Source organism: Oryctolagus cuniculus, chromosome 6 (assembly GCF_051225735.1).
Source record: "Oryctolagus cuniculus isolate XC-2025 breed Fujian yellow rabbit chromosome 6, ASM5122573v1, whole genome shotgun sequence".
NCBI lineage: Eukaryota > Metazoa > Chordata > Mammalia > Lagomorpha > Leporidae > Oryctolagus > Oryctolagus cuniculus.
In genome coordinates this window covers 29040001-29063742 of record NC_142872.1, presented here as the reverse complement: position 1 = coordinate 29063742, position 23742 = coordinate 29040001, and the positions used below count along the sequence as shown (strand labels likewise).

The window sequence follows — 23742 nt, the reverse complement described above, 5'->3', positions numbered from 1 at the left end:
TACCCAAATTGCATACTGAATGCTGGTTTAAGTCCTAGCTACTCTGCTTCCCATCCAGGTCCCTGCTAATGTGCCTGGGAGGCAGCAGATGGTGGCTCAAGTACTTAGGTCTCTGCTACTCACATGGAGACCCAGATGGAGTTTCTGGCTCCTGGCTCTAACCAGGCCCAGCACCAGCTTTTGTGGCCACAGCTTGGGTGAACCAGCAGGTGGAAGATCTCTCTCTTTCTCTTGATCTTTCTCTCTTTCCATCTCTCCATCCCTTCCTCTCCCTCTCTCTGTCATTCTGCCTTTCAAATAAATAAATAAATTTTTAAAAAAGAAAACAGACACTGAGGAAAAAGATGGCCTAGGAAACAAGTAATCTTGGACTGTGTGCAACACTTTGCCAAAAAAAAAAAAAAATCCCTAACATCTAACACTATTTATGAATATACTCTAGATGAATTAAAGAACATAGAAACACAATTATAACAGAAATACAAGAAAATATAGTAGACTATCTTAGTATCTGGAGACAGGGAAGCTTTCTTTAAAAAAAAAAAGCATAAAGGAGAGGTCAAACACCCTTGACTATATCAAAATAATTAAGCACGAAGAATAAGGTTACAAGGACCTGTCTGCATGGACTAACTGCCAGCTAGCAGACTGTGAGAGGAGATGGCCTTGGAGGCCTATCTTCTCTCTTCACAATTCCCTCTCAGAAGTCAGGGTTCAGGAGGAAGCAAATAAATACCAGAGTGTGGCTATTCCCCACTGTACATATCCCCAGAGCCCTATAATCAAGAGATAACTCAAATCATAGTCATCAAGAGTCAGAGTGGGTTAAGGGGATCAGGACACAGGAGAGGAGGTGGTAGAGTGAGAAAGAAAAAGAAGGAGTAGAGACAGAGACAATTCCGTTACCTGCAAAGGAGGAGTAGAACATAGGCCTGGCTCTGTCACACACCACAGTCTCCAGTCCTGAGTCCATCTTTCAGAGAGGGTGTGGCACAGGCAGCTCTTCCCGACCTTGCTTTCCCTGCATGGGAGAGTATTTCTGGAGAGCATTCAGAGAACATTTCACATGAGACCTTGCAGCTCTGTGGAGACTGGGGCAGTCCTAGAATTACGGCCCCTGCCCAGACCTCCAGTGGCAGTAACGGAGGCTATGCCCATACTTGGGTGGGCTGGGTGCCCTTGCACGGTCTGATCACTCCAAGTCAAAGGTCTATGCCTTGGACTGTTGACTCTGTTTCACATCTGGGGACACTGACACAAGGCCACCCGAGGCAAAGTGAAACTCTTATCCTATGGAGCCATCATCAGCCAACTTTCCCTAAAGGATCAGGTTCCGCTGTGAGGGGAGGCAGGGAATCACTGCTCAGTATTCGCAGCCCACACTTCCCACCTGTGAACTGTCTCTAAGCTCTGAGTGTGTGATTCAGGTAGGATGACAGCCACAATCAAGTCTTAGGAAACCTCTGTGGAAATATGATACCATTTGATATGCTGGTATACAGCATACAGACCTAGCATTTGAGAGAAGGGGGAAAGCAAAGCATGATGGCCACTGAGAGATGCAGGATGGGCCGGAGGTGGGTGCAGCCTTAGTGATGGAATCATGTCCCAGAAAGCACCGAGCAATCTCACAGGCCCCACTCTGGCTTTAAGGGATGTTTCAGAATTTAGAGTGTGGAGGAAGGTGTAAATAAACATAGCTGGGAATAAGACTAAAGCCCCTGACTTCCGATTAAAGGATGCCACAGTGGTCAGGAGGAGCCAGTGGCCTCAGGAATATTAAAAAATAGACTGTGTACAAAAAAAAAAAAAAAAAAAAAAGACTTAAGCTTAGCTTCAACATCTTCAAAGGGAAAAGAAGTGGCCGGCGCCGCGGCTCACTAGGCTAATCCTCCGCCTAGCGGCGCCGGCACACCGGGTTCTAGTCCCGGTCGGGGCGCCGGATTCTGTCCCGGTTGCCCCTCTTCCAGGCCAGCCCTCTGCTGTGGCCAGGGAGTGCAGTGGAGGATGGCCCAGGTGCTTGGGCCCTGCACCCCATGGGAGACCAGGAAAAGCACCTGGCTCCTGGCTCCTGCCATCGGATCAGCGTGGTGCGCCGGCCGCAGCGCGCCGGCCGCGGCGGCCATTGGAGGGTGAACCAACGGCAAAGGAAGACCTTTCTCTCTGTCTCTCTCTCTCACTGTCCACTCTGCCTGTCAAAAAAAAAAAAAAAAAAAAAAAAAAAAGGGAAAAGAAGTGACTCCTTTATGTCAATGTACAAAAAAAAATGTCTGAGTACCCACTAGAGTAACAAAGAGACATCTGCATCGCCCTGCTCCACTCACCACCACCACCACACCCTTAGGGATGTGACACAGCCTACCTCCTTCCTCTGAGATTACTCCAGACAAGTCCACTGATCTGGCACAAAACACGGCAGCTTAGAGTGCCTCCTACTATTGCAACCACATTTCAGGGGCTATTCAGTGGGCTCAAAACTCTCAACTTTCCACATGGATATGGAAGGCTCCAGTCCGTCAGCACAGATCCGGTAAAGAGGGGAGCTCTCTTCCCTCGAAGTCTAAGCAGCCCTGCTCCCAAGTGCTTTTGACTGAGTCCTGAAGGTCAGCCATGCTGAAGGAGGCAGCCTTCTGGAGGAGAGCTCTGTCTCTACTCTCAGATCAGGACCAGTGACCTTGAACCTTTTTGGGCCATGGCCTCCCTTGAGCTTTTTGCTGAAAACGATGGCTCCTCTTCCCAGAAAAATATACATTGCAGATGCAGGTGTAATCTGGTATAAAATTTCAGAAGCTTCACAGACCCCCAAAAGCTCCAGCTTAAGAATTCTTGCCAAAGGCAAATCACTCCTTTTCTTACTCAAGAGCTGTTTCCTGGGGTTGATTAACTGCTACCTTAGATGTCCAACAGGTGAATTAATATTCAGAATTGACTGCTAGTCCTCTCATGCCCTTGGCAGATGGCACACTCTCTGCTGTTGCTTGCAGCCAGAGAAAGCAGAGCCCCTAGACTGAGACCATATTTTGTTTTTCAAAAGACTACTTTCCCCAACGTCTGCCAGAAAACCTCAGACACCCTAGACTTGGAACACAGACCCAAAATGATAAGCCACAACTGAATCGGATCTCCCATACAACTGGAGCCATGAAGAGAGAGCCAGGCATTGAGTGCTTTTTGGGCTGGCAGGAGAAAGGCATGAAGATAGGCCCCATGGAAGGGGTCAGAAAGGGTCCTCCTCCTTTCAGTCAGTCATTCTAGAGAGACACCTATTCTTTTTCATTTTTGCCTCTACTTAAAGAGATGCAGAGGATGCTGGAGCCTATGCCCTTATTACCTCAAACTCCACATTTGCCTCCCTTTTTTCCAATAATGAGGACAATGATCATAACAACACTGACTGAATACTTCTCTGTACTAATCATTGTGCTATAAGCTTTTTTTTTTTTTTTTTTTTACAGGCAGAGTTAGACAGTGAGTGAGAGAGACAAAGAGAAAGGTCTTCCTTCCGCTGGTTCACCCCCCAAATGGCCGCTATGGCCAGCACGCTGCGCTGATCTGAAGCTAGGAGCCAGGTGCTTCCTCCTGGTCTCCCATGCAGGTGCAGGGCCCAAGCACTTGGGCCATCCTCCACTGCCTTCCTGGGCCACAGCAGAGAGCTGGACTGGAAGAGGAGCAACCAGGACAGGACCGGCACCCCAGTTGGGACTAGAACCCGGAGTGCCAGCGCCACAGGCGGAGGGTTAGCCTAATGAGCCATGGTGCCAGCAGCTATAAGCTCTTGAATTATCTCATCTTCTGAACCATCAAATGAGGTAGGCATCTTGTTATCCCATTTACAGATTAGGAAATTGAGACTAGGAGAGGTTAAGAAGAGCAGTGTAGGGACACAGAGCTACTGAGTGGTGGAGCCTGGATTTGTATCTAGGTCTGATTTCAAATCTAATACTTTTAACCTCCACTTTCATTTATCCTTCCCAAAAGACCAGAACACACACAAAAGCCTGGAAACCATCCAGAATGACAGTTTGGTCTTCCAAGTTCTTGCTGCCAGCACCCATGCCCTTCTCGTCCTCTGCCCACCAGGGAGCAGCCTGGTTCTTCAGAGACTCACTTTATGGATTCTGTTGGAAATCCTCAAACTCTCTGCCTCATCTCCAGATGACTTTGCCTTTTGAGTCCATACTCCATGGTCCTAAATTTATCCAGGAGCCTAAATTTATTTTAAAGTCAGTTGAGCCCAGGAATCATATTTCCATCAAGAGAATGACTCTTTTCTACTCACTCCTGCAATTATTGGCCAGGGGTTAGTTGACATCATTCCAATTGAGAGACTTGTGGGGAGAGGAAGGGCACGGCAGGTGCAGAGAAAAAAAGTAGAGGAGGCACCAATGCCCATCACTGTTGAGGGTGCTCCATAGAGGTCAGACTTCTCTAAGCATCTGCTACTCACCGCAGTTGGAAATAGGGTCTCTCACCCCTGCAACAGCTAGTCGATCCCAGGGAGAGTGAGTTTCCAGCTCACCAAGAGAAAGGTCTATGAAAACACTGCCCATCATATGTCCAGGGACCAAGGGGACCCATGTGCATGCTGATTGACTAGAGCCCAACTCGTGGGGATTCGGAGGCAGCTGGGGGCAGAGTAGACATTAAACTCTCTGTTGAGCCCAGGGTTACTTGTCCTTGCCCCAGAGCCTCATCTGGAGATGAAATAGCTAGAAAGGGGAGAAGTGGGAGGTGCAGGAAGCTAAAGATGTTGGCAGCAGGCACACAAATACATCTCACATTCAGGGTTTCTGCTCTAGACCACCTGGAGGCCAGAGGTGAAACAAAACAAAATGACAGTACTTGTATTCAGTGTGGACGAGGAAGCCAGCCACAGGGGTACAACTGACTCCCAGAAATGGCCCGGAGTCACTGAAGTCTGGTCACTTAGTCATCAGATATTTATTGAGTGTCTGCTTTGTGCCAGACTTGTCTGGGCATTTGTGAATGCCATGATGATTCCTGCCCTCAGCATTAGGCCATCGATAGAGAAAATATGAGCAAGACAGCTGGCATGAGCACCAGGGAGAAAACGAGCAGTGAGGACTGGAAGGGGCCACTTCAGTTTGGGTTGTTAGGGAAGCTTCCTTGAAGGGAGAGCTGAGGCCTGATTATGCAAAACGGCCAAAGGAGGATGTGGGGGAAGCGCATTCCAGGAAGACTGAAGAGCAAAGCCAAGGTCTTTAGGTGGCAATGGGCTCCACACATTTGAGAAACAGGTGACCAGAGGAAGGAGAGAGAGCTGCAGTTAGGCAGGGCCAGATCACTGTTGCATTGTAACAATGGTGGAGGGCTGGGCTTTTCTCCTATGTGTGAGGAGAAGAAGGGGAGTGACATCATCTAATCAGTTTTTTTTTTTTTTTTCAAAAGATCATTCCAGTTATTATGTGGAGAGTAGGTTTCAGGGAGCAGAAGGGTAGTAGGGGGACCAGTGAGCAGGCTGCTTGAGAAAATGGGAGACCATACAATTTGTCATCCAGACAGAGATACTTGGGCAAGTGAACAGGGATGCTACAAATAGTTTAGCAGGGGGGCCAGTGCTGTGGCACAGTGGGTTAAAGCCCCGGTCTGCAGTGCCGGCATCCCATATGGGCGCCGGTTCAAGTCTTGCTGCTCCTCTTCCAGTCCAGCTCTCTGCTACGGCCTGGGAAAGCAGTGGAAGATGGTCCAAGTCCTTGGACCCCTGTGCCCATGTGGGAGACCTGTAAGAAGCTCCTGGCTCCTGGCTTCGGATCAGCTCAGCTCTGGCCATGGTGGTCATTTGGGGAGTGAACCAGCGGAATGGAAGACCTCTCTCGCTCTCTCTGGCTCTTCTTCTCTCTTTCAAAATAAATAAAATAATTCTTTAAAAAAACAAATAGTTTAGCAGGACAGTCTTGGGCAAAGTGAGACATGTGGACACTTTGGTTGTGGTTGGCTACAGCAGTGATTCTCAAGGTGTAGTTCCTGGATCTACAGCATCAGCATCACCCAGGGACTTAACAGAACTGCAAACTCTTAGGACCCACTGAATCAGAAACTCAGGTGGACCTGCCAGTACATGTATTAAAATCTTTGTTGTAAAGTTTATATATATACATATTATATCTATGAGTATATATATGTGTGTGTATATATATTATATATATATATATTTGAAAGACAGAGAGAGGGTGAGCTCATCTGGGTCTCCCACATGGGTGCAGGAACCCAAGGACTTGGGCCATCTTCCACTGCTTTCCCCAGCACATTAGCAGGGAATTGGATTGGAAGCAGAGCAGCCAGGTCTCAGCAGGGCCCCAAGCGCTTCATTTCTTCCGTGGTGTAACTGGCCACCTTTCCCTGCCCTTGCCTCCACTGGATGTTAACTTTTATTTAATCACATGTCATAAGTTATTTATTTTGGCACTTTTTCATGATTTTTAGAAATCCCTTTCTTCCGACTTCCAGTAGTAGCTTATTTTGAAGTAGACAGGACTTTCTGATTTAGGGTACTGGCTTTTCAAAGAGGTTCTGCTCATTCAAGATCAGAGGAAGGAAATCTATTCTTCTGTATCTGACTTCTAGCTCACCTGGGGCCTCCACTGCTCATGTCAGCACCTTCCCCCACACTCTGAACTTCAGGAGGAGGAGCCATACATTTTTCCCACTGAAAATGGAGAGTCCATATTACTATTACCAATCTCCAGATTGTTTCCAATAAGTTCAGTCCAATTTCCTACTAATTTTGATTTTCACTCATTTTGACTTGTTTTAAATCAAGCCATTTGGCACTGAGGTTGGCAGGGAGAAAATGTTACAGAAAAGGCTCACTGAAAGTTGCAATATTTAAGAGAGTTAAGAAGATATCACCACCTAAAGGCCACCCTAGGCCCCGACTCTCCCATCCTGCTCAACCCAACCTCAGGCCTCTGTCAGCTGCCTGTGGAGATTGGCAGAAACTCTGAACTAGCTCCCTCCCCGCCCCCCCGCCTTTTTTTTTAACAGTCTCTGGCTGTTACACTAAGGGTGGATCTGCCCTGCCATCATACTAAATTTTTCCAAGCCCATCACTTTTTATTTTTTAAACATCAAGTGTTTGAGGCCAGCGCCGTGGCTCACTAGGCTAATCCTCTGCCTACAGCGCCGGCACTCTGGGTTCTAGTCCTGGTTAGGGTGCCAGTTCTGTCCTGGTTGTTCCTCTTCCAGTCCAGCTCTCTGCTGTGGCCCAGGAAGGCAGTGGAGGATGGCCCAAGTGCTTGGGCCCTGCACCTGCATGGGAGACCAGAAGGAAGCACCTGGCTTCTGGTTTTGGATCGGCACAGCGCGCCGGCTGTAGCAGCCATTTGGGGGGTGAACAAGACCTTTCTCTCTGTCTCTCTCTCTCACTGTCTAACTCTGCCTGTCAAAACACAAACAAAAAAAACTATCAAGTGTTTAAAATATTCCAGGGACCGAGCTAAGCATTCTAGCTGGGGTACTGCATTTTGTTCTGAGGGTAACACTATGCGATTGGCCTCACTACTAGCACCGTTATACAGACGAGGACTCCAGGGCACAGAAAGATGAGCATGCCCAGGGTTACACAGTGCACACTGCCTTCTCACTCCCTGATATGCAGTGTCTGGCTTTGACATTGTCCCATCTTGGGATGCATGCAGCTAGCCGACGAAGCCAGTGTTCCCTGTAGCAAAGGAGGATTCCTCTGCATAGCTCCAAAGCCACACTTCCTGTTCTGGAAGTTGATTCATTGAGTGAATCCACATTTTCATTTCTCCCTGCCCTTTCATGGGGAATGACTTACTCAGAGCAGGTCTGACAGAAGCAGGCAGATGGCACTTCCAGGCCTCTCTCTCCTGCTCTTGCTCAAAGTAAGCACAGTACGACTCCTGCCGCTCCCAACCTTACCACGTGAATCGAACAAAGGGTTCTGTGAACAAGGTCCTAGAATTCTGTCTAGCTGAGTTGCCAGTTTCCTTCTCTTTTTCTCCCCAAATTCTACCCCTCTCCCCCAGAAAACACCTTTTCTTCATTAGAGTAGACAGCCTATCTGCATCCACATAGCACCAAACATAAGATCAACAACAAGGACCGAGAGGAGAGGATCTGGGTTTGCCCAGATTCCCAAAACCTCATCATTCACCAACCACTGGCCCAGTAATCGCATCTGCCAGAGGCAGCCAGGTAATTTTCAGCTCAAAGTTTTGCTTGGGCTTTTAAGTTTCTGAACACATTTTCTTGCACCCTCTAAGATACTGTTTTCCAGATGTCACCTGACCTCCAAGGAGAAGTCTAGAATCTGTCACACTCCAGGGGCTTCTTCCAAAAACAGAACTTCTAATCCTTTTGGATTTAGGGATGGTTTAGAGGGCTATGGCATCTATTAGAACTCTCACCTGAAAAGAGAGACCACAATTTGAACTTGAACCCCTCACGGTTTTTTTGTGTCCTGGAAAGCAGTGGTTCTGAGAGTCCAGCCTGGGGCCAAGAGTGTTAGCAGCCCCCTGGAAGTTCTGAGACCCCACTTCAGATCTACCGAACCAGAACCTCTGGGAAACCCTGTTGTAATGAGTCCTCCAGGTGATTCAGACGGGTGCTTAAGTGTGAGAACCACTGCACTCTAAAGCAAAGGTCCTTCATCTTCTGGCAGTCTCTGATTTGAGAATCTGATGAAAGCTTGGGGCTTTCAGCTTCTTTTTGGACCACCATCCCCTCCCACCAGGATCCAAGTCAAGAATTCCTGCTCTGGAATTTAGAGCTTACCCTTCTCTGGCTTCTACCTGCTATCAGCAGTACTACAAGAAGCAATGGGTGCACAGTCCCTGATTGTCCTTTCCTCTGTGTATAGGCAGGTGTGCATCCCCTGTACCAGACAGCACAGGGATAAAGCCTTGTTGCTCCTTGTCTATGCTGCAATTGTAGCCCATGGGCTATGAATAAAAACCAAAGGTTCAGGCATAAGGCACCAGGATAGGAGTCTGGGACTAAACAGAAAATTAATTTCTTCTTCTGGTGCTGGGATCTGTGTTTCAGAGCAAAACTTCTTAAAAACTGCTGAACTTCCTGTGACAGTCCTGGCTGGGGCATATTGACTGTAGCCAGAGCTTTGTCAATGGCAAATTTTGGTCTCTCAAGAGAGGAACTCCCAAGGCAAGGTCCAGAATTTTATTCCCTAGCTGAAGGCTCAACTTGTACCTGCATGAGCTGTTTCCACCTGAGCAGCCAGTTACTCGGCTTAGGGGACAGTCTCATATTTTCCTCCACAGTCATTCTTGGGCCATGACTTGAACTGGTTCTCAGAGCAACCTCCTTGGGAAAAGTCCCTTCTCTAATTCGTACCCTCCTGAGGAGGAGGCTGATTCTGAAAATACTGCCCGAAGCTGCAGAATCTCCCCTTCTGGCTGTAGAACTGCTCCCTCGGTCCAAGCAAGGAAGGACTGATTCTGTGCTCAGACTCAGCTCATCTGAAGTAGAGGCTTAAAGTCGTCCGTGACTGCAGTAAAGGACACTGTCATACACAGATTCCCCAAACCAGGAACAAAGAGCTCATGCCAGATTGCAGTTTCCTTCAGATCCAAAGTATGTTCTGCATCTGGCCACATCCCATCACCCTCCTCATTGCCACTGTGGCTCTCAGATTTCAGCCTGCATCAGAATGACCAAGGGGTGGGTGTTGTACAGTGGGTTAAGCCACTACTTGGAACGCCCACATCCCATACCAGAGTTACTAGGATCAAGTCCTCTCTGCTTCCAACCAACTGTCCTGATAATGCATCTTGGGAGGCAGCAGATGATGGCTGAAGTACTTGGGTCCCTGCTACCCCTGTGGAAGACCCAAATGGAGTTCTGGGTTCCAGGCTTCTGTATAGCCCAGCCCCAGCTACTGCAGGCATTTGGGGAGTGAACCAGCCAATAGAAGACCTGTCTGTCTCTCCGTCTCTCTTGCTAACTCTGCCTCTCAAATACATAGACCTTAAAAAAAAAGTGCTAAAGAAAAATGACAAATAGTTCTTCTTGGGCATGGTGGGCCCCTTTCTTCAGGGGCCGCATCCTGAGTCTGGGGTGTTTCCCCTGCAGCCCTGCAGTAGGACCTCACCTCAGGGCCTCTTGCTCCCCAAAATGACCACTGCATGTATTTAATCACGGTCCCATTTGGAATATTAAAGCCAGAGGACAGTTATGAAGGGGCCTAACGTCTGGCTTTTCATGTTCTTATACTTTCTGGAAGCAAATCATGACTAGATTTTCTACCACAAGCCCCCATTCTTGAGTGCTTCCCTCTCGGGCAGGGACCCAGGGATTGATACAATCCCACCTTAGAGAGGAGAATCTGGCCTCTTTTTTCTTTAGGAAGCACCCATCTGTCTTCTGTGTCCACCCTACCCGCCCCTTCCCCCATCAGAGGCATGGTAGGACTCAGGAAAAACTAGTTATTTAGGCACTCCACTTATTTCTTCAAAACAACAGCATCCTCAGCTTTAAGCCTTCATAAAGCAGTTTCTATATTGTTTTTATTAAAGTTGGTGGTCGTTAGATGTCTCTGCTGCCCATGTTGGAGAACTGGATTGAGTTCCTGGTTCCTGGCTTTGGCCTGGCCCAGACCTGGCTGTGGTCATTTAGGGAGTGAACTAGCAGATGGAAGCTTGCTCTCTCTCTCTCTCTCTGTCTACCTCTTCTCTCTGCTTTTCAAATACATACATACATAATTTTGAGAAAATGAAAGAAAAAAAGTCATAAAAACCCTTCAAACTCTTGCTTTCAAAGGTTGAGAAAAATACCATACACCTGAGATCTTTGCTGGTTTTTGAGTTGCATGTCAAAAGGTTCTCTTTGGTCAAATAATCTACTCTTCCAGGAGGCCCATGGAAAGGGGTGCTTCTGGGCCGTTTTGTAGTTGTTGTTGGTAACTTCATCCCCTGTCTGCCACTGCACTTACAGAAAAACCATTCTGCAAAGGATCCTACTTTACAGCACAACCTCTATTTTCTGCAGGGGATTTCTTCATCTTTTGTCATGGACTCTTCTGTAACTCCTCCACTGCCCAGACCAAATTCAAATTTAAAATGATAAAACAGAGAGCATGTTTAATATTTAGAGCCAATTAATGGTCATATGTAACATGAAAGCAGTAGGATACTTTGTAAGATAAAATTGGTTTGCATCTTTCAAAAACAAATAATAATCCAGGAGCAACCAGACCCCTCCCCCCAACCAAAAGCACTGAAACAAAAGACTGATCTGTTTATACAGTCACATGAAAAATAAACATCTTTATTTTTTTGCCTACTTTATTTCATTTTTTCAAATAAAATTTAAATCTGTACAAAGTATACTGTTACAGTATATATTTTGTAAGAATCAATGCCTAAAAGAATCACAATACTTCAATAAGCAGTACAGCAGACCTCGCTAGTTTCAGCTTTGATATTGAACAAACTCAAGCCGGCTGATGCACAACACGTTTGCTTGGTTTCCACATGGTGAGTTCCCAGCACTGAGATGGGAAAACATGACAGCAAATATGGTTATATTACAGCCCGACACACTGCGCTTCTTCATGTGATAATAACTGCACATATTTAATACAGAATGCTCAGATTTACTTTTAAATTGCATTTGCTTACTTTTTAGTTGGCAAAATTCAGCATTCTTTAATGGGGTCCCCAAACAGTGCAAATTAATGATATTCTACCATATATTGGCACATCTCCAATAAGGATTAACTTGTAAACTCAACAAAGAATATCAACAACTTAGTCCTAAGTTTTAACTAATATACATCTGGTCCATTTAACCAAAGTCATTTTGGAAAGATATTAAAGAACAACTCTATTTCTGAAAGGATAGTGTTTTGACCATTTTTTAGAGAAGTAAATTTTTAAATTGTCATTAAAATGTTTTACTATAAAAATTTTACAAACTTGATTAGAAATTTCAAGATTATGATTCACAGCAGACATATACAAACTGTTTACATCCCAACAATATCTACTCTCAGACTTCCAAATGGAGCACAATTGTGTCAGCTGTGTTAACTAAAATTCTGAACAGTGTACTAAATTTATAAGTGGTGCTGGGTCTAGCAAGTGTAAATACACAGTATATTTCAATGAAAAGAATTGTCTTCTTTATACTTTATTTGTCTTCCCATAAGGAAACATTAATGTTTACATTCTTTAATAAAGTTAATCTTACATCAGAATATAACTTAATACTGTCAGCAACAGGGACCACACACAGTAAATAAGAAGCACATTTAAAATAAGTCTGAATTCACATAGATTAACATTTGTTGGTTAATAAAATATTGACAGTATTACAATCTTACAATATTTACAGTAAGAAAAATCTAGAGTAATATATACCTTTCACAGCAGGATTCCTTTTTTTTTTTTAAATTTCTTCCAGTTTGGGATTGTGTATACACGAAAAGCTCAAAATAAAGCAACTCTGCAATATAATCTTAAAATAATGGCTACTAGGGGGAAATTCTATCACAACCATTGAAAATAATGGTGACTTCTCACGGAGTCTGTGGCATCTGAGAACCCAGTTAATTAACCAAAGTCTTGCTCAAATCAGCCTCAGTTACCCAGATTAAAGCTGCAGAACTCCGGCCTTCCCTGACTGCTGAAAACCCAACAGCATTTTCTCAACATGCTATAAGAAAGGAGGGGAAATTGGTTTCAGCTCACTCCTCGTGGCTGGAAGCCTCCGGCCAGTGCACATTCCCTAGCGTATGCCAAAAGAGGGCCGTTTTCATCCGCACAGCATCACAAGAGTCCACCCTCCAAGGAAAGGGCACTTTGACACCAAGCTCAGTCATTCCTCAACTCTTGTGCAATATGAAAAGGCATGAACTTGGCCCATATAATACACACCAGCATCTCAAAGATTTGGGACTGGGACAAAGAAACAGACTAGTGTAAGTTTGCACTGAGATCAACAGGAAAAATGGGAAATGATGCACATTTCCAATTAGAATGACACGGAGAAGACCCACATCCCTAAACTGGAATCTGGCCAGGGCATCAGAGTTAGCACCCCCTCTCTGAGTACCACAAGCAATTAGGATGTGTGCTCTGGGCCTCCTCTAAGAGAGAGCATCTACAGTAAGCAATGCAGTGTGGGACATTATTCAGTGACGACTCCCAAGAAAACAGATTCAATGCTTGATTTGAACTCTCTGCAGCACCTGAGGTCAATCATTCGAGCTGTGACCCGTCCCAACCCTGCTTACTTTAAGATATCTGATGGGCACAGAGCACTCAGGGATACGGCTGCTGGCTACTTTGGACTCTAGATCTCACAGGTAATCAACAGGTATCTGGGATTGAATTAGCAAACTGTACCATGGCTCCTTAAACAGACACTGTCAGGTTTGAAATCATGTCAAGCATGAATCTTCACTGTCAGGTCAGAAATCAAAGTGGGGGGTCTTCCCACATCAGCCAAGGTTATTACATCAAAACCTTAGAGGAGTTGGACAGTTTTTCATGTTGCCAGTGATTAGTTTACTTATTTCAGTCAATCTGGATTGGCAAACCAGTCTAATCTAGTTAGCTTTGTTTTTTTGATTCTTACGTATGTGCTAACCCAAAGCTGTTGTATTTGGGCTAAATACACTGACAGAGAAAATTCAAACAACAAAAGTTTCAACAAACTTCTGTGGCATTTTCTTTTTGGAAGTCAATGCAAGATCTAAGGTATTTCTACCCAACAAAGTCTGTTTAAGTGTTTAGTGTTACTTCCTTTTTGGTCCTATACAGAATGCTATAACTTCTATATAGGTCTGAATGCTGCTCCATGTAGATTCCTTCTGTATATCTAAAAATATATACTTTTCAGTAGTTCAATACATGGTTAATCTTCCCACAGAGGAAGATTTTTGTAATCACATGTTGCAAAGTAGAAAAACATCTCCTTTCTAAGAAAGGAAATATACTTTCCTATTGTACACTTTTGAGTAAGCCCAAAGGCATGCACCAAAAATCATTGTTAAAACTAATACATGCAATAAAATGATGTAGAGTTAGACTTAAAGTGCTGCTTCTCGATTTTGAAATTTGAAGAAGACATTTTGTCAGTTGTGGACTCCAAGATCCCCAACCCCCACCCCACCCCACGGCATTGAGAGAGAGAAAAATAAAAAAGTATGCATGAACCTTCCAACTATTCTTTACATGGGGGAAAGAATGGATATATCAATTATCCTATTTAAAAACTGGATTTCCAGTTTTAAATAAAACAAGTGTTTACTGTTAAAAATTGTCAAAGCTAACACACCCAAACAAATGTTACTAGTAAATAATGTTCTACATAGAGAATAATTTACTTTGGTTTTATGCACCTTCTCAAAAATAATAATAGTGTCCCATACATCACCAAACTGATGTGTTCCAGCAAAGTTAAGGCATATCTTTTTTTTCCCTAGTGACATCTTATTTCCCAAACAGACAAAACTAAAATCTTTTGGTGAGGAAGGGGTTAAGATAATGGCTAACCCCTTGGCATCCTGAGCATTGTGGTTTATCAAACTCTACCCTGCAAGAAGTTCTCAGGCACCCTGACCCCTGCCTTGAACCAGGAATGGCTCCCCTGTGTAGAGATGCCCTGACTCCTTATAAACAGCTCTCAGAACTTTGCTTCTTTTTTCCCTTCTGTTTGGATAAAATGCTTAACAAAGCTGGCTGCAATGTCACATTTTGCTAGTAGGGGCCACCATCTAACAATAATCCCAATCTGAAAAGTTTTAAGCCAATAGTTCATACTTTTATCAATTATTTGCATTACAATTTTCCACATGGAGTTAACTAAGAGTAGAGATCCTCAACTTGGGTCTCAGAAGATGTGTGATGCACCTGAGGCTGTATGCAAAATCACTTGTGGATGTGCATTTTTTTTTTAATTTGGGAAAGAGGGTCCATCACTTTCATCAGATTATCAAAGGTATCTGTGACCACAAAAGAGGGTTACAGGGACTAAGAGGGATACCCGTAATTCATTTTATACCAGGACTGGGAAACAGGGGGCAAAAACCAAAATAGCCTCAAAAAGGGGTGACAGGGGCAAATGCTGATCTTTCTCCTCTATTCACATTTGGGAAGTAAGTGCTTCAAACTATGAAAAATAATTAATTCAGTTGATTAAGAGCCATTAAAAATAATGAAATCTATTTTCTAGCATTTTTTCATTTTCCATATGTGATACATTTAATCTCATTAAAGGTTTGGAGACTGAATTTTTCTCTTTTTCTAAAGGAAATTCACGGATATAATGCTGAATATCATCCATATTTAAAAGATCTAACAAAACAAAACCTAAGTAACTCTCAAGATATGAGCCTATACCTTATGGTTTTGAATAATGGATTATCTCAACTCAAATACACAGTTGTTAACCTTCATTTCCCAAAATTGGTCCATATTTAGACAACTACCTGGTACAATTCCACTAAATAAACATAAAATCCGAACAATGAAAGTTAAACTCTCTACTCAAATTAAAAACAAAGCCACAAGTTCCACAATAGAATCCAACCATTCACAGTATGTCATAAAGAACAGTCTCATCTCAAATACACACTGTATTTTCAACAGAATTTGCAAACATAAGACCCAGAATCACTAGCAAAACACACTAAGAAGAGCATGTCAAGAATTAAAACACACCCCCTCCCCACCATCTAGAAACACACTCAGGCATTCCAAAAATAAACCAGATCTGAAAAGAGGCCTCTTACTTGTTGGTTTTAAGTATGAGGTGCATCAAAAGCTATGGGAAAGGGAATACAAAATGAGTTAATTAAATAACTTACAAAAAATAATTTTAACCAAAAACATATCTCTCTGTTCTATTAACAAAACTGTCAATTTTTTATTTTTTGCAATATTAAACACTGTTGCACCATCTCACTAAGACAAAAAATATGTTCACAGGTATATTTTTGTTCTTTTCTTTCTAGAGCACATCTTTGAGGTTATAAGACTGCCTCTGATTAAAATAAAGTCTCTTATCCCTTGCTGCCCCCTCTCAACAAGTGAGTCAACCCTGAATTCCAAAAGGAATAACATTGAATGTAATTATTTCAATACCAGTTATATCACATAGACCATGAGGAAACTATATGAGCATTATGGAAAACTATATGAAAGAGGGAGCTACCACTTGCCACCACTTCACTTCCAGCTTTTTAAGCATGTACCCAGTTGGACCCAGTCCTCACTCACTTCCATGAAAACAGACCAGCACTCCAAACCCAGGCTGTCTCAGGCTGGAAGGTGAATCTCAAAGATATCACTTTACTGATATATATATATCTCCTATCCTAAGCTTTTACTTTATTTAAACAGTTTAATAAAGCTTACACTTACAAAGGATTTTAATGGCAAATAAAGGCCCATTATTAAAAATTTTATCAAAACAAATTTTTGTTTTACATACATAAGAAATATTTTCTTGGCCTTATAAAGCATAGTTAATTGCATATAAGTTTTGCTTTGGGTGGGATATTGAAAACAATTCTGCAAGAAATTAGAAAAGACTAGAAACAAAAGTGAAAGTGACTAGTCTTAACTTTCAAAAAATCAAGTGCAAAGACAAATAGTGCAAATAATGAAAACTAGAAATTTTATAGGCAACTTTACATAGTCTTTCCTGCTTTTGCACTTTTAAACATCAACAACTTTATAAATCTTAACAATTGTATGCAGCATGGAAATGGGCTATCATTTATGTCCACTGACTAGACTCAAGAAAGCTTTTCGAAGACTTGTCTCACAGTCATTTAAATCACTGGTTCTTGACACCGGTTTGGGAATTCAGAAAATAATTCCTCAGGGAAGAGCTATTTAAGAAGGCTCTGCAATGACTTAAACAAGTTATAGTATGTATAACTATAATCTGATACACAATAAAATGTGAAGATTATACTAAGTACCAACTCTACAAAATAAGCTATAACAAAAATAACCCTATTGTTAATAAACTTGACATTTTTAAAAAAGAAAAATTACCTTCCAAATACAAAACCAGAACTTTTTTTTTTGCTACTTATAAAGAGATCTTTATCACTAATGTATAGAGATGTGAGTAAAATGACACTTGAAAAGTAGCTTGCCAAAATCACTGGGAATAAATTCACACTAATTTTGATAACAAAGAGTTAATCCAAATATACTTGAATTACGTAAACTTTTAAAATAAATCTTACATCAATTCTTTATCTTACATCATTGAAAACACTCCTGGGACAATGGGAACAAAAATCTCAACACTATCAACACACTCCAGAAAAGATGTGAAAACCTCCAAAAAATACTACATTATAGTAATATCATCTGCCACCAATGAGCTCTCAGACATTCTACAATTTTAAGGTAAGAGAAAAAGTGGGAATATAAACAGAAACATGAATTTGAGGGTTGTTTTGTCTAATTTCAGAAAGAAAGCATTACGGAGGACCACATAAGCCCCCAATATTAAGTGGCTGCTGGAATAGCAAATGTAACACAGAAAGATATCAAAAATTACAATTCAGTGTTTTTACCTGGTTTATTGTCTTCTTCTAAGAAATTCATGTGGAGGTTCACAGTTCTGCCAAAGTAACTGGTCTTTGTGGACTACAAAATCAAATAATTTGATATAAGGACCATTTTGAAAAGTTAGGGGTATATTATGTTTTTAACAAGAGTCCAAGAAAACAGTTTGTAATGATAAATATTTCTGATAGTCTAGAAGTATACAAAAGTTTGAAACTTTTTCTTCTTTTTCTCAAAATAAGTCCCCCATACTAACTTTGCTTGACCAGAAAAGTGACCCCTCCATAACTGTGCTCCTTAATTTGTCCCAGAAAAACAAACATCCTACACATGAAAACAGATTTGTATAATGCATCAACATCATAACTAGCTACAGACTGAGTTTTTTAATAGCCAATGAGGGACCCGTTTTCTCTGGCTTTATCAAAATCGCCTTAGTGAAGATCAATTTCACCATTCTTAGCAAACAACTCTCTTTCAGACTGTCGTAATACTTCTTCCCACTTCCAAACAAAATTCCTCCCACTTTACCTCCAAACCATCCTCTTACTTGACCCTCACACTCCCATTCACAAACACATTGAACAGCTCTTCCCTTCCTGCTCTCAAATTTCCAAACTAGTAAAGCTCAGTTCCCAGTAACTTACCTAAAATACACATACTTCTCACTCTCTTCAATTCACAAATTTCTTAAAAACATCCATCTAGATGCTGTTTCAAAATGTCAACTTAAGAATACGGGGAAGACAGCATTCAGGAAAAAAAAAAAAAACTTGCTTGATTACCTCATAAAGCAAATCTTTCTCATTCATGAGTTAGCTATGTTCTAAGGCAAGAGTCAGCAATTTACTTCTCACTGAAGGGGGTAAGCTTGTGTGCCACTGGCAGGCCTAGCAGACAAGAAGAATAAAGGCAAGAAAAACAAGGAGAAAGGAGAATAGGTAAGATGCCAGATGTATATGGTAAGCAAGTAGGTCAAGAACCACCACCAACTACCTACACTACACAACTCATTGCCAATCTACTCTAGCTAAAAAGGAGTCTGAACCAACCTCAGCATGAGCCGAGTAAAACACTAGCTGACGGCCATCACTGAGTGGGACAAGGCGAACAGGCATTATCTGTTCCATAGCCTTGACTGCCAGCCACTTCACAGTGAGGATACCTTTACTTAAATCCTCCTAGAAGCCTTGTGTGTTAATATATCTTAGGCCAAAACACATACTAACAAGAGTATTTCCATGTTTTTCACAGTTCTAGAATATAAAGGCTTGGTTCTTGCAGGCCTCCTGAATTTTTAACACAGACCCTAAGTCCCTTAAATTTTTTTTCTCATGAAATACTACAACATTTAATTAATAAGTAAATTACAAGTCACCAAAACAATGTATATATTTATGAAAACACAAAAAATTTGTGATTCCTAATGAGCAAGATATTTCTGGTCCATATGACACAACGTTATCTTACATAGATCACCACCATGTTTCTACCTACCAACAAGCCAATTTTTCACAAAAGCAAAGGCCATCAGGAAAAAGACAGAAAATAATAGCAAATGTAATTGGGTACAAAATGAAACTGAGTGAGTAGCTATGAATTCTAGTTAATAAATATGCTTTTAACAAGTGATGTATGTCATACTCAACTTTCCTAAAAACATATATTGCTAAGTCACTTAACATAAAATCTTGGTAGTCAGTTTAGCAAAGGAAAGATGACAAACTGTTGGCTTGGAAGCAGTCATATTTTTCACTACTCATCTGGTTCCTCTTGCGTCATGAAATTCTACCTGACTCAGGCTAATGCTAGTTTACATGATCCTCACTTAGCTCATAATAATGAAATTTCGGTACAAAAAGAGCCTTTTAAATGGCCTAGACCTTAACTTCAGGTATTTTTTTTTTTTAGGATCACTAACTTCTTAATGTTAAAATCAACATTTCTGTAAAATATATCGGAAATTCTGCAAGGAAGACTCTATAGTAATTAATGCTGCTGGGTGAGAACAGTAATTTTAATAGAAATGATCACTTTAGTTTTGTAACATACTTCATTTTGGAATAGTCTAAATTTGGTTAACATGCAATGAAGAAAACAGAAATATTATAATGTATGATTTAAAAATTAATAAACTTTAACAGACAACTTTGCTCAAATAACTGGTAAATTTATTTGCTTAAGCAATTCTAATAAATTCTCAGTCTTATTTATTTCACTCTCAGGGAGATGTATATATGTCTAAATTATTAAAATATTCAAATTTAGGAATAAACAACTATAAATGTTATGTTCAGAGTTATCATGAACTGTTAAAGATGTTTTAGCATCCTTTTCCATAGAAAGCAAGATCTCATTCTGATACTCAGAAGACTTTTAAAAGAGAAAAAAGTCACTAGATTTGGTATCTCACTTTCTATGAGAAAAAAATCCTAACAGTATGTTTACATTTAAAAAAATGAATTGTGAAGCTATGAAAGCTGCCAGAGCAACAATTTCAAAAAGCAAAAGCCTCTTTTTAAAATTATCTGGAAAGTCGGTGTGTATGTGTGTGTGTGTTTGTATGTATGTGTGTAATACAAAAATAATAAGTGAAAATACTATAGAAGAGATGGTGAGCCATATGTTAGATATAAAATAATCATGCCCATCGTGGGGTATAGGTGGGAGATAACCCAAATGTCATAAAAGAAAAATGTGTTAGTTTTACAAAGCTTCAACAGTGCCAAAATGCAAAATGTTAAAGCACAGGAAGAAAAATGAATGATATACCCCCACTCCCTCCCTCGAAAACATCAAGGATCATAAGAAAACAGGAAGAAAAAAGTTGACACATATTTTTAAATATGCCAAATCATTACTGACTTCAAGACAATATAAAGTGCTTGGGCCATTATACCCGCCCAGATTCTCATCATCAACAGATTTATCTTCTTCCCTCCCTTCCACCCAAATTTAGTTGTTTTTCTGCAGAAAAAATACACAGCATCCCTATATTAATAAGAAATGAAAACAGTGAGTACAACTGATATAGATCCATTGACTTTTATTACAAATGTACTTGATCACTTGGCTTCAAAAAGTTTAAAATCAATACCCTATTTTCTGTAGGCCAGTACAAAGCAAACTGTTTTACAAATTAAATACCTAAAAATTTGACAAAAATAGTAAAATCTGATGAAAAACAATTATAAAAATCCTTAATCTCTCTCTTCAAAAAAGGAGGCAGTCTTCCCAGTCCTATTACACAATATTAATAATATTCACCATTTTTTAGAATAGGTAGCTAAATTATATTTTTGTTAGCATAAAAAAACTCTTATTGACTAATAGTTTTTATTTGTATATGCTCCAGTTAAGTTTGTGAATGCCATCTGATTGCAATATAATCAACTATCTTTAATTGAATTCTAATTTACACTTATTTAACAATTTGCATAGTTGGAAAGGGATAAAGGTTATTCTACTACTAATTACCATAGGCTATTACAGTGCTATTTTTCAAGGCAATAAGTATTTGCTCCCAAATGAAATTATTTTCTTTAGGCAGGGGTTAAAATTACTAGCAGCTTTCTTCATTACCTGAAAAATCAAATTGGAATAGTTATCCATATTTAAATGTGAAGGCCTAAAAACACTGATATACTTTCCACTTTGAGTCAAATTTCAACCCCTGCACAGGACAACTAGAAAGTGAGACTTTCAAGGTTTTTTTCTTTAATTTCCCTGTTGGTTTTGGTTTCTACTCTCCATGGCTTTTGAGAAGCTGGAAAACAGTTTGTCTTTCTTGACTAGCATTGTCTTTTTTTCCATTTGGCAAATATTCATCTATCTCCAATCTGTATCTAGTAGAGGAAAAGCCAACATGGCTTTTCTTATGAACTTCCTTTGTTGTCAAAGGCATGTATAATGATTTCTACAGTTCTGGTTAGTTAACTTTAGCTCCCTCTGTGGCTGGATGACTGCTGTTTCTAACATCAGCATGATAAATAGGAGGCACAAATAAAAAGTAGCTTAAAAAAAGATTTGGTGATTAAAAAAATAGACAATACCACACACACACACACACACACACACATGCACACATTTCAAATCTGGTGGCTGATCTCTGGATTAAATTACTTGACAGTGTCTCTCATTTTAAAGAATGTCAATATTGCAATGCATTTTAAGTTTTCTTTTACACTTAGGCAAATAACATAGTTTAACCAAGCTCTTGGACCTTAATTGTAAGACAAAGCAGATCAATAAAAATAAGGCATACTCGTCAGAAATTAAGTTTTGTTTGCTTGTTTTTGGCACATTTGATCATACTGTCTTCCATGAATAACACATATGGTCAAATATACCATTTCATTTTTTGTTTCATCACAAAATAAGGTTTACCAACCAGTAAAATAAAAACAAGGAAAAACTCCAACATAAAACACTGAGATATAGAACCTTGGTAAAGTACCGAGCACCTGGGGGTGGGAGGGAAGGACAGGGGACAGATGATTCAGGAGAGAGAAGGGAAGGTTGGGAGGGTGCTTGGGAGGTAAAGTGAGATGCTTAAAAGATAGCATCTTTACAGTCACTTAGTCTTCTCTATGATCACTTCTTAAGTCTTAAAAGATCTGCATGTGGGTTTCTTTTTAAACCCACTGACCATAAATCAGACAATGGTCTCAAAATCTTAGTAAGATTGTGTTCAACTGTTATAGTGTAAAGACAATTGCACAATACATGTGCTTCTTGATCCGGTAGGATTCCAAGCAGAATCTGAAGTCTATAGATAAGAAAGGCTTCACTTTAGGTAATTGACCCTAAAGAAAACCTCAGGAAAGAACTCGCATCTCAAAGAAAGGACACTTTGCCTAAGTTCGCTGTGTTTTTGTTGACTCGCACTACTTATTGCTGGCTACTAGGAAACACTGATCTAGGAGTACTCCAACAACCTGTAGTACAAGGCTTAACTTTAAGAAGCTATAGTAAACAAGAGACAAAATCAAAGCAATTCTCTTTCCTAATTAGTAACAGCACAGAGAATGCAATCTTTTCCATATCACAGTTAAAGTACAGTGAACAAAACAGCTCAACAAACCTTAAGACAAAAAAGTGCAGGTTATTAATGTTTACATGCAGTTGATAAGCATTCCAAATGTCACATTACGCACTGTAAAAGCTCAACTTTACTATATGGAAATAAGAAAAATGCATCTTGGGGGAGGGGGAAAAGCAATTTAATCATTTCCAGTGATTTTGTAAGTAAAGAAACTCCTAACTACTGTACGGTCACCTCATATTTAACATTGTATGAATATTAAAAGCAAACAATTTAATGGGAAAATGCACAGTACAATGAAAATAGCTTGTTATTCAACACATACAGTAGATCTCAAAAACAAAGACAACACACTCAACCAGGGAGCTTAAAATGTCAAATCAAAACCCAAAGAACCAGCAGGAAAAAAAAAATCCTCAAAAAGATAACTGTTTCGCCTTCCTAGGCCAATGCTTTACAATGTGAGAAGCACTGATACCATCTCGCTCCTACAGGTGGTGTCTTCCACATACAGCAGTTAGATCTATATGGCTGGACTTGCCAAGAAACAATTCCATCCCCAGAACTCTGTCAGACAAGATCCCTTTTTTTCTTTTTCTTTTTTTACCAAAATACTCTCTACAGATTTCCAAACCAAAATGTACTGTTTAAGGCATCTTTTTTATAACATTTTCTCTTCACTCAAAGATGATAGTCATGCAGCAGTTTAATGATAAAAATATATTAATATTTTACTATACAGCAGCAAGAAGTTAGTTGTCAATTAAAAGCACACAAACATCTTTAAATGAAAACCTGTAAAAGACTATCGTTACAAACAATTTCAGTTTGGAGGACACCAGCTTGGTAAAGTGCTCTCCTAAGCTTTGCATTTTCATACCCTACACCTTGAATATATGAGTTATAGAACATACTTTTGATAGGAGGCTTGTACACTCGGGGAACACGAATACACTTAGCATACAATGTAGCCAGTAATAACTAGCACCACAGCTACATGGAAATCCTTTACATACACCAACTTGGCTTTCACTTTTAAAACAAAATTCAGAATCCATGGCTCAGTAGGATAACTATAATTGTGTTGCTTTGCTTTTTTAACAGGTCTACGTAAGTTAATAGCACTGGCAAAAAAAATCAAAGGATAGCCTCAGATCTCTT

The 23742-nt window shown here is 40.8% G+C and overlaps 2 protein-coding genes across 5 annotated transcripts in view; both read right to left on the bottom strand.

Annotated features, from left to right (window-relative positions):
• Positions 1–11238: 11238 nt before the first annotated feature.
• On the bottom strand, positions 11239–11613 carry IGIP (IgA inducing protein). Its single transcript, XM_017341094.4, has one exon. The coding sequence runs from the start codon at positions 11611–11613 to the stop codon at positions 11413–11415; it is 201 nt and encodes a 66-aa protein (XP_017196583.3). The 3' UTR covers positions 11239–11412.
• An 8953-nt stretch (positions 11614–20566) lies between these two features.
• PURA (purine rich element binding protein A) overlaps positions 20567–23742 on the bottom strand; it is a 12759-nt gene continuing 9583 nt past the window's right edge. For all 4 annotated transcript variants that reach the window (XM_051843455.3, XM_051843454.3, XM_089335961.1 and 1 more), the window contains exon 2: positions 20567–23742. This exon is cut by the window's right edge and continues 2269 nt beyond it. The gene's annotated coding sequence lies outside the window, so the exon portion shown is untranslated.